This window comes from Scyliorhinus canicula, chromosome 26 (assembly GCF_902713615.1).
Source record: "Scyliorhinus canicula chromosome 26, sScyCan1.1, whole genome shotgun sequence".
Taxonomy (NCBI): domain Eukaryota; kingdom Metazoa; phylum Chordata; class Chondrichthyes; order Carcharhiniformes; family Scyliorhinidae; genus Scyliorhinus; species Scyliorhinus canicula.
In genome coordinates this window covers 23,966,254-23,977,642 of record NC_052171.1, presented here as the reverse complement: position 1 = coordinate 23,977,642, position 11,389 = coordinate 23,966,254, and the positions used below count along the sequence as shown (strand labels likewise).

At 51.0% G+C, this 11,389-nt stretch overlaps 1 protein-coding gene across 2 annotated transcripts in view; it reads left to right on the top strand.

Annotated features, from left to right (window-relative positions):
• The first annotated feature begins 419 nt into the window (after positions 1 to 419).
• LOC119957510 (calcium-activated potassium channel subunit alpha-1-like) overlaps positions 420 to 11,389 on the top strand; it is a 122,727-nt gene continuing 111,757 nt past the window's right edge. Inside the window, exons 1-4 of one of the 2 annotated variants that reach the window (XM_038785630.1) lie at positions 420 to 683; positions 3,888 to 4,001; positions 5,601 to 5,720; positions 10,591 to 10,652. In XM_038785630.1, the coding sequence (XP_038641558.1) occupies positions 444 to 683; positions 3,888 to 4,001; positions 5,601 to 5,720; positions 10,591 to 10,652 (536 nt within the window). In that variant the 5' untranslated portion in view covers positions 420 to 443. Of the gene's footprint in view, positions 684 to 1,902; positions 1,961 to 3,887; positions 4,002 to 5,600; positions 5,721 to 10,590; positions 10,653 to 11,389 lie in introns of those variants that run through there. The other variant, XM_038785631.1, reaches the window with a different exon arrangement.

The window sequence follows — 11,389 nt, the reverse complement described above, 5'->3', positions numbered from 1 at the left end:
ACCCAGTAACCCCAACTCACCTGTTTGGTCACTAAGGGGCAACTTATCATGGCCAATCCACCTGACCTGCACATCTTTGGACTGTGGGAGGAAACCGGAGCACCCGGAGGAAACCCACGCAGACACGGGGAGGACGTGGGACTCCGCACAGGCAGTGACCCAACCCGGGAATCGAACCTGGGACCCTGGAGCTGTGAAGCAACTGTGCTAACCAGTGTGCTTGTATTTGAGTTGACAGAGTTCTTGGGAAAATGTTGGGTGCTGCACCAAGGAGCAGGCACAGACAGGGCCCGGGTCAAATGGTTTCTTTATCTGTGCTGTCAGATTCCATGATTCTAAGAGTGACTCACAATGGGGATCATTGATAACATCAATTGGTCTGAGGAGTGGCTGAGTCAGGGCAGTACGACAGTGTGAATTTAGATAGGGAAGGTGATACTGTCATGTCAAGTCACAGAAACAACAATACTGATCTGATCAGCAACCTGGTTTTCGGTGATAGCAGAAATGACATCAGGAAGCCAAGTCGTAACTGTCGGATCATGAGCCAGGACATGTGGTGGGGCGCTATAGGGTCCTCCTTTACAGTATTCCTCGGAGGCATGCTCTTCATTCTGTTATATCGAGGCCTGCGCTACTCATGGATGGTTCTGCTTCAAATATATCAGGGCGAAAGGACTTTGGTAAAGTGTGAATTATGTGGTGTTTGCTGAATGAAGGAAAAGCAAAGTTCTGAATTTATATCACCTTGTTTAGCTTACACAAGTGTACCAGTGGAGACTAGATATAGAACAATAATACAGCACAGAACAGGCCCTTCGGCCCTCGATGTTGTGCCGAGCAATGATCACCCTACTTAAACCCACGTAACCCGTATACCCGTAACCCAACAATCCCCCAATTAACCTTACACTACGGGCAATTTAGCATGGCCAATCCACCTAACCTGCACATCTTTGGACTGTGGGAGGAAACCGGAGCACCCGGAGGAAACCCACGCACACACGGGGAGGACGTGCAGACTCCACACAGACAGAGACCCAGCCGGGAATCGAACCTGGGACCCTGGAGCTGTGAAGCATTGATGCTAACCACTATGCTACCGTGAGGCCCAAAGATTCTACTATAAAGATTCTGGAGGCCGTGTTGTCGACGGCGGCATATAAACACAGTATTGGTTCCAGTCGGAACTGCTAACATCCCTGTCCCTGTCCAGGCCGGCTTGTATACAGGTTAATTAGGAGCTTCAACTGGGCGGGTCTGCTGGCGGGGAATCTCATACTTCACCAGTTCCACAGGCAGATCGATCCCGTGGGCCTCGTGAGGGTTATTACACCCCTCCCCTGATGTGTTGGGTACTCTGGATCTGTGGAGACTGCGTCTACCTTAGCAGTAACATAGACAGGCTACCAACACTTGTAATAGTACAACTCTATTTTATTTAACTAAGAGCTGTTAAACATACATGCACTGTGGGTTGACACTATGTTAGGTTGACTGAAGACTTTTGCCTAACCTGACCAGCCTATACTGCCAGCACATGGTAGATGTTTGTGCTACTGACTGTGGGCTCTGTCTGTCTCAGAGGCTGCATCCCGAGTGAGCGGGAAAACTAGTGCCCTCTGGCTTTATAGTGAGCGTGCCCTAACTGGTGCTTGGCTGCTGTGTTGTGTGTGCTGATTGGTCTTGCAGTGTGTCAGTCAGTGTGTGTCCCTGCACCATTATACACTGATGTGTATATTATGACATACCCCCTTTAAAAAAAAATGTGTTTGTACCAAGAAATAATGTAGTATGTGAATGTTCCTAACTATGTGTGGCACATGTGAGCATATTTCCAGGACTACGTACAGAAACTCTAAGATATTTACATTGAGGTGGTGCACATGTTTCTGCACGGTCCTTCCTTGGGTTCTGTCCTTGTACGATATGGGCCCCATTTCTCCCAGTGAGCCAATAGGTGAATTTCTGGACATATATAGGTGTCCGGTGTCGTGATATTTCTTCTGACTGTCCCGTTTTGATTCTAGCTTTCCGCAAAACCCGGGAATGTCAGGCTCAGGAGAGTTTGGAGATTCCGGTCAATGTGTCATGAGGCATGGGTAATGGAACAGAAACCCCGCCAGTCTTGCATCCAGGGAGCCCGTGGTCTGTTTCCCCGTGCCTCATTTAAATATTTGAACCGCTCGCTCTGCCAAACTAATTGAGGACGGGTGGTACGGGACATCCTCATTCGTGAACGGGGTCCCGTTATCCGTGACTAATATCTCTGGTATCCCGTAGGTACAAAATGAGTGGGAAATTACTCCACAGTGACTCTCGAGGTGGTGGTGGGCATCTGGTGCAAGTCCAACCACTTAAGAGTCTACGAGGCCGAGAAACATGGATCCTGTGAAAGGTGCATATACTCACACCTCGGTGGCAGGCTCGCAGCTGGCGATCCTGCGGAGGCAGGGACGTCCCAGGAATTCGGCCTTCAGAGGGATGCTGGAGCCCAGGACTCTCCTGAGCCCCAGGCCGATGACATGCCCTTGGATGTGGTCAATCCAGAGCTGCTGGAGCTGGAAAGGCAGAGTCGTGAGCATCAGGAAGGGTTGACTGCATCCCTCCTCGGATTGCTGGGTGACTGGAGAAGCTCGATCAACTTCTGTTCCAAAGAGATGGTGCCGTCAGTCTAGCACAAGGACAACATTGTGAGGGTGGCATCCACGGTGGAGGTCTTGGAGCAGGATGTGCACTCCACGGCAGGGGATGTCCGTCCGCTACGTGGTCCATGGCTGAGGACATGAGCTCCATGGTGCAGGGCTTCAACCACATAGATAGAGATAGAACAGTACAGCACAGAACAGGCCCTTCGGCCCTCAATGTTGTGCCGAGCCATGATCACCCTACTCAAACCCACGTATCCACCCCATACCCGTAACTCAACAACCCCCCCCCCCCCCTTAACCTTACTTTTTAGGACACTACGGGCAATTTAGCATGGCCAATCCACCTAACCCGCACATCTTTGGACTGTGGGAGGAAACCGGAGCACCCGGAGGAAACCCACGCAGACACGGGGAGGACGTGCAGACTCCACACAGACAGTGACCCAGCCGGGAATCGAACCTGGGACCCTGGAGCTGTGAAGCATTTATGCTAACCACCATGCTACCGTGCTGCCACATGGTGCAAGCACGAGTGGGAATCCACACGTGTCAGTGCCAGAGGACGGTGGTGCGTCCGGTTCTCAGTCCAGCTGCCCCTCTGTCGCATGGTGGAGCCCAGGGGCCCACGGGATTGGCACGAGCTCAGTACAGAGCCTTCCACCCAGGAGGGGAAGGCAGAAGCCTGTGGATGCAGCAGTCGATGACACTCTGCACCTTGGGCAGATCCGCCATGTGGGCAAGGCCCAGACTTGAGAGACTGAGGCGGTTAGGGCCACACTCGCTGGAGTTCAGGAGAATGAGGGGCTTCGAAGGCTTGAGCGATCCCAGCCCCGAGATGCCAATACTGAACCTCCCCCCTGGCAGCAGGTTGAACCTATCTGGATCCCCCTCGTCCTCTCTGTGGCTCCCTCTGCCACTGACACCCTGGAGGGTAATGGTGACCTGTGAGCTCACCTCAGATATCGGCTTCGGAGGCAAGGTTGGCAAGTTCTCGTTTTTATACAGCTGCAGTAAATCGTGCCAGCGTGACCCATGACTACTTAGTGAGGGAGGGGCGGAAGGGAAGTCCCAGCAGGAGGGCTTGCTTAATGATATTATCCTATATTTAAATGAATTTCCTGGCCTTCCGTGGCAGGAGCTCAATGACTGTTTTCTGATGACTATATCCTCAGTTAACTCTCCAAGCCAGCTGACTGTACCTTGCATTAATTTCTCCCTTTCTTTGCCTTTGAACAGTGGATGAACATGAGGAAGAAAAGCATGTTACAGACTCATGAAATCACCATCAGTGGAAGGCACAAGATCAGCCATGTTGTCCTGGACCAATTGAGAAAAGGCTTGTCAGACGAGGTATCTCCCATCACATCAAGCTGCTGCGCTTAGAGGCAACAAAGAAAGAATTTGGGTTTATTGAGCAACTTTCACAAACCCAGCATATCCCTGCTGTTTTGTAAGAAATGTTGCATAATTCTAAAAAGATCAATTGTATTTCAGAACAAAGAACAATACAGCACAGAAACAGGCCCTTCGGCCCTCTAAACCTGTACTGGTCATGATACCACTCTTGGCCGAAACCCTCAGCCCTTCCATGTGCCGTATCCCCCCATACCCATCCTATCCATGTGTTTGTCGAGATGCCTTTTGAACGCCGTTAATGTATCTGCTTCCACAGCCTCCCCTGGCAACACGTTCCAGTCACTCACCACCCTCTGCGTAAAAAACCTGCCTCGCACATCTCCTCTAAACTTTGCCCCACGGACCTTAAACTATGCCCCCTGGTGACTGACCCCTCCACCCTGGGAAAGAGTGCCTGCCCATCCACTCTATCCATGCCCCTCATAATCTTGTAGACCTCTATCAGGTCGCACCCACAACCCCCGCCTTTCTAATGAAAACAGTCCGAGTCCATTCAGCCTCTCCACATAGCTAACACCCTCCAGACCAGGAGGCCTGGTAAACTTCCACTGCACCCTCTCCAAAGCATCCACATCGTTGTGGTAGTGTGGTGACCAGAATTGCAATATTCTGAGTGCGGCCTTTTTTGGAAACAGTTAACTCCACGAATACTGCCAACTAGAATTGACAACCCCAGCTCCCCCTTATTGGGATACTTCGAAATCCCAATAAGTTTTAAAAAAATTATTTTTTGGTTGAAAATCTAGATTCTTTTTTTTTCCAATTAAGGGGAAATTTAGCCACAGTCAGGGGAGGGCTAATCCGCCGGCAGGGGGGGCTTTATTTGGGGCTGGGGGCACTGTGCGGGGGGGGGGCGGCCTGGGGCGTGCGAGCCGACCGAAGGGGGGACTATTTTTGCGGTTCGCCATGAAGCAGGGTGCAGCCGCTGCAGGCCACGGACGAGGCAATACATAGAACATACAGTGCAGAAGGAGGCCATTCGGCCCATCAAGTCCGCACCGACCCACTTAAGCCCTCACTTCCACCCTATTCCCGTAATTTAATAACCCCTCCTGACCTTTTTGGTCAATAAGGGCAATTTATCACGGCCAACCCACCTAACATGCACGTCTTTGGACTGTGGGAGGAAACCGGAGCACCCGGAGGAGACCCACGCAGACACGGGGAGAACGTGCAGACTCCGCACAGACAATGAAAGCAGAGTACACAGAGCAATGCTCTGGGCTGTATCGGCAGCTAGAGCCGGTAGCTCTACGGTGCCTGGTTCCAATCCCCCACCCCCAGGAGCAGAGTGGCCGTTTTCCGCCAGTTTTCCTGCCGTAAAAGACCACCGTTTTCATGCCGGTGTGGGGACTTAGTCCCCCAAAGGGAGAATCAGCCCGAGATGTTCGTCTGTGGGGATTGGTGGAGCCCTCAGCACAGTAACCTCGCAAACCAAGGCAACTCTCCCAATAAAGCGCAGTCTGACGAAAACAAGAACAATTTAGATTGATGATCACTTTGCCGAACTTGTTGACCCTCAATGTGTTCCAGGAGATTGAAGAACTGAATGCCAGGCAAACTTCGAAAGTAAAGGATGTCAGTCTGAATTTCGCAGTGCAGGAATGGGCGCAGCGAATGATATCAGCTCAGTCACTGACTGGCAGAGTGCTTGTGAGTAACAGGAATGAAAGGTTTCACTAGAGACATCTACGTTTAAGTGCACATGCTTCAAACACGAGATGAGTAGAACCATAGCTCGTGTGGGAGGCGAATGACAGATTCCAATATCCTGGGGGCAGAAGCAGATCAATGACTCGAGACCCTCCCCCCTTGGTGACTATCCAGTAACTGGTTAGAATGGATAAACCTATGGGCTTTTGCCTGAGAATCTGATCAGGTTGGGGGGCAATGTCCTTTGTGGTCAAATTTCACTAGCTGTATTAATATATCCCTAACTGAGCTTCTAAAGAGAGCAGTAAATCTTGGGAGGGGAGGGTCAAAACTCAGTCCAAAATAAAAGAGAAAATAAACTCATGTTGTTGCATCTCTAATGATAGATTCCAGCATTTGTCCATTATTGATATTAGACTATAGTAACCCATTTTCTCTCTCTCTCATTTCTGGAATATCGGTGTTATGTTTGTTAACTTATAATTCACGTGGAAGCTTTTGAATCTCACAAATTCTGAAAGATCAAAATCAATTAGGGGCCTCACGGTAGCATGGTGGTTAGCATCAATGCTTCACAGCTCCAGGGTCCCAGGTTCGATTCCCGGCTGGGTCACTGTCTGTGTGGAGTCTGCACGTCCTCCCCGTGTGTCCGTGGGTTTCCTCCGGGTGCTCCGGTTTCCTCCCACAGTCCAAAGATGTGCGGGTTAGGTGGATTGGCCATGCTAAATTGCCCGTAGTGTAAGGTTAATGGGGGGATTGTTGGGATACGGGTTACGTGGGTTTAAGTAGGGTGATCATTGCTCGGCACAACATCGAGGGCCGAAGGGCCTGTACTGTTCTATGTTCTATGTTCAATGCATTTCTGCCGACACTCCACAGCCTTAGGGAGTAGGTTAGTAGTTCCAGCTGATTTGGTGGCTTATGGTATAAAGGGAAATTGTCTGACAAATCTATTGAAGATTTTGAAGATGTAATTTGCAGGGTTTGTAAAGAGTGAACCAGTGAATGTTGTGCATTTATATTTTCAAAAGCAACACCCCTTCCTCGGAGTCCTACCAATCCATTTTTTTTATAAGAACATGAGAACTTGGAGCAGGAGTAGGCCATTTGGCCCCTCGAGCCTGCTCCGCCATTCACTAAGGTGATCTTATTGTGGGCTCAGCTCCACTTTCCCGCCCTAACCCTTAATTCCTTTACTGTTCAAAAATCTATCTATCTTTGCCTTGACGAGGTAGCCTCAATTGCTTCACTGGGCAGGAATTCCACAGGTTCACAATCCTTTGGCTGAAAAAGTTCCTCCTCAACTCAGTCCTAAATCTGCTCCCCACTATTTTGAGGCGATGCCACATAGTTCTTGTTTCACCCGCCAATGGAAACAACCTCCCTGCTTCTATCCAATTTATTTCCTTCGTAATTTTATGTTTCTGTAAGATCTGCCTCATTCTTCCAATGAGTATAGTCCCAGTCTACTCAGTCTCTTCTCAGATGCTGTTATAACCTGCCTGCTTACCGCTAGTTGGGGACTAATGGTAATCCCACAATCCTTTGGGAGTATGAGGTTCCCCATTGAGGGGGGCGGAGAAATCATTAGCAGATCCCCTGCATAAATAAAGCTGGCCAGTTTGGAACCAGCTAAAGAGGAGTGAGCAGCAAGGGAGTTGCTGCTACTGCTATTGATAAATATGTTATTGTAAATAAATGTTATTTCTTTCTATCCTTCAACTTGTGCTAGATTCTTCGTGGCCCTCACAAAGTACGCCAATCCTCTCAACTCCAGAATCGATGATGTGGATATGCCGGCGTTGGACTGGGGTGAGTACGGTAAGAAGTCTTACAACACCAGGTTAATGTCCAACAGGTTTGTTTCAAACACGAGCTTTCGGAGCGCAGCTCCTTCCTCAGGTGAATGGAGAGGTATGTTGATACCTCTCCATTCACCTGAGGAAGGAGCAGTGCGCCGAAAGCTCGTGTTTGAAACAAACCTGTTGGAATTTAACCTGGTGTTGTAAGACTTCTTACTGAACTCCAGAATCAACCTAGTGAATCTCCTCTGCACCCCCTCCAGTGCCAGTACATCCTTTCTGAAGGAAGGAGGCCAAAACTGTACACAGGTGTGGCCTCACCAGCAACATAACCTCCCTGTTTTTAAACTTAATCCATCTAGCAATGAAGGACAGAATTCCATTTGCCTTCTTAATTACCTGCTGCATCTGCAAACCAACTTTTTTGATTCATGCACAAGGACACCCAGGTCCCTCTGCACAGCAGCATGCTGCAACTTTTTACCACTTTGCTGTTATTCCTAACAAATTGGATTACCTCACATTTACCAATATTGTACTCCATTGCCAGGCCCTTGCCCACTCAGTTAAACTATCTATATTCCTTTGCAGACTTTGTTGCTAGTTTATTCTCAGGGGATATATATTTGTTGAGATTCCAGTCCACCTCCTGGTCCTCACTGTGAAACCTGAGTAAGCAGGAGTCGATCTTTATGTTGGATTCTTTATGTCCTGGGTTGCTTTTGGCTACTGTGAAGCCCTGTTAGGAACCCAAGAAATAATCAGCAGACGGGGCCCTGGCGAGCATGTCCTCCAAAACAGAGGAACGTGAGGAAGATGTGCCACCTGGACAGAGGCTGCAGCTGAACAAAACCTCCAATCGGACTGTTTCCTTGCCATTGGATCAAGATTGCATTCTGTCATAAATGTGAAGCTGGTGTGCACAGTTTCCGTCCAGTGCTTCACCAGTGCGTTGCAGACTGCCACTGCTCTCTGGGTGAAAACAAACATCCCCTCAAAACCCCTCAAAACCTCCTGCCTTTCACCTCAAAATGATGCCCCCCTGTTATTGACCCTTCAACGAAGGGGAAGAGTTGCTTTCTATCCACCCTTCCCATGTCCCTCATCATCTTATCCACCTCAATCAGGTCCCCTCCCGGCCTTCTCTGCTCCAGCCTCTCTTCACAGCTGACACGCTCCATCCCAGGCAACGTCCTGGTGAATCTCCTCTGTACCCCGTCCAGGCAATCACCTCCTCCCTATAGTGCGGTGACCAGAACTGAACACACTACTCCAGCTGTGGCCTCACCAAAGTCCTGTACAGCCCCAACATGACCTCCCTGCTCTTATAATCTTCTTTTAAAACAATATTTTTAGTGAAGTTTACATGTTTGCACTGTACAGGAGATGACTGAAGCGGATATTATTTACAATTGACATTGTGTTCCTTTTAGGCACCCCCACACTCCCCCACCCCGGGATTGGGGTGAGGGGGATGTGGGGGTGAGGGGGATGTGGGGGTGAGGGGGATGTGGGGTTGGGGTGAGGGGGATGTGGGATTGGGGTGAGGGGGATGTGGGATTGGGGTGAGGCGGATGTGGGATTGGGGTGAGGGGGATGTGGGATTGGGGTGAGGGGGATGTGGGATTGGGGTGAGGGGGATGTGGGATTGGGGTGAGGGGGATGTGGGATTGGGGTGAGGGGGATGTGGGATTGGGGTGAGGGGGATGTGGGATTGGGGTGAGGGGGATGTGGGGGTGAGGGGGATGTGGGGGTGAGGGGGATGTGGGGGTGAGGGGGATGTGGGGGTGAGGGGGATGTGGGATTGGGGTGAGGGGGATGTGGGATTGGGGTGAGGGGGATGTGGGATTGGGGTGAGGGGGATGTGGGATTGGGGTGAGGGGGATGTGGGATTGGGGTGAGGGGGATGTGGGGGTGAGGGGGATGTGGGGGTGAGGGGGATGTGGGGGTGAGGGGGATGTGGGGGTGAGGGGGATGTGGGATTGGGGTGAGGGGGATGTGGGATTGGGGTGAGGGGATGTGGGATTGGGGTGAGGGGGATGTGGGATTGGGGTGAGGGGGATGTGGGATTGGGGTGAGGGGGATGTGGGATTGGGGTGAGGGGGATGTGGGATTGGGGTGAGGGGGATGTGGGATTGGGGTGAGGGGGAAGTGGGATTGGGGTGAGGGGGATGTGGGATTGGGGTGAGGGGGATGTGGAATTAGGGGGATGTGGGAGAGGGTGAGTGGGATGAGGGGGATGTGGGATTGGGGTGAGGGGGATGTGGGATTGGGGTGAGGGGGATGTGGGATTGGGGTGAGGGGGATGTGGGATTGGGGTGAGGGGGATTGGGATGAGGGGGATGTGGGATTGGGGTGAGGGGGATGTGGGATTGGGGTGAGGGGGATGTGGGATTGGGGTGAGGGGGATGTGGGATTGGGATGAGGGGGATGTGGGATTGGGGTGAGGGGGATGTGGGATTGGGGTGAGGGGGATGTGGGATTGGGGTGAGGGGGATGTGGGGGTGAGGGGGATGTGGGATTGGGGTGAGGGGGGATGTGGGATTGGGGTGAGGGGGATGTGGGATTGGGGTGAGGGGGATTGGGATGAGGGGGATGTGGGATTGGGGTGAGGGGGATGTGGGGGTGAGGGGGATGTGGGATTGGGGTGAGGGGGATGTGGGATTGGGGTGAGGGGGATGTGGGATTGGGGTGAGGGGGATGTGGGATTGGGGTGAGGGGATGTGGGATTGGGGTGAGGGGGATTGGGGTGAGGGGGGATGTGGGATTGGGGTGAGGGGGATGTGGGATTGGGGTGAGGGGGATTGGGGTGAGAGGGATTGGGGTGAGTGGGATGAGGGGGATATGGAATTAGGGGGATGTGGGAGAGGGTGAGTGGTCTGTCGGTCTGTCTGAGCTTTAGTTACTCAAGTCACTGGCTGTTCAATCAGGTAGGGGAAAAATACAGAGTTCTGTCAAATTTCATTGGCTCCTTCAGCTGCTTTTAAATTTAAGACATGCACAGAATGGGCAGCAGGTGGCTGACAGCTGTCTTTGTGAACACAATGTGACTTGTATCTCTTTGACAGGTAATGATGGTGTTTTTACTCAGCTTTGGATCGCTCTTCATCTACTTCGTAAAATCAATAGAGTAAGTCTTGGCTTCAAGAGAGGAACTGAGATAGTGCTGCTAATGCCTGGGGTTCATTAGAAGCAGCAGAGCTGGGGGTATGGTGACTCTTTACCCACTTTTCTATTGGCAGTACTCATGTCGAGAGGATATCCGGCTAACATCGCCTTCCTGAAACTGACAACACCAGACAGCCCACTTACCCTGTGCCAATCCCTCACCCATTCCCACATCTCACACACACACACACATATACAAACTCACTCACACATTCTCACACAAACATACCCGCACTCACACACATGTACTCATTCCTCAGACACTTACTCACACATGTACTCACACACACACTCATTTATTCTCACAAACATTCACACACATAGAACACTACAGCGCAGTACGGGCCCTTCGGCCCTCGATGTTGCGCCGACCTGTGAAACCATCTGAAGCCTATCTGACCTACACTATTCCATTTTCATCCATATGTTTATCCAGTGACCACTTAAATGCCCTTAAAGTTGGCGAGTCTACTACTGTTGCAGGCAGTGCGTTCCACACCCCTACTACTCTCTGAGTAAAGAAACTGCCTCCGACATCTGTCCTATATCTACCACCCCTCAATTTAAAGCTATGTCCCCTCATGTTGGTCATCACCATCCGAGGAAAAAGACTCTCACTGTCCACCCTATCTAACCCTCTGACTATCTTATATGTCTCTATTAAGTCACCTCCCAGCCTTCTCCTCTCTAACAAAAACA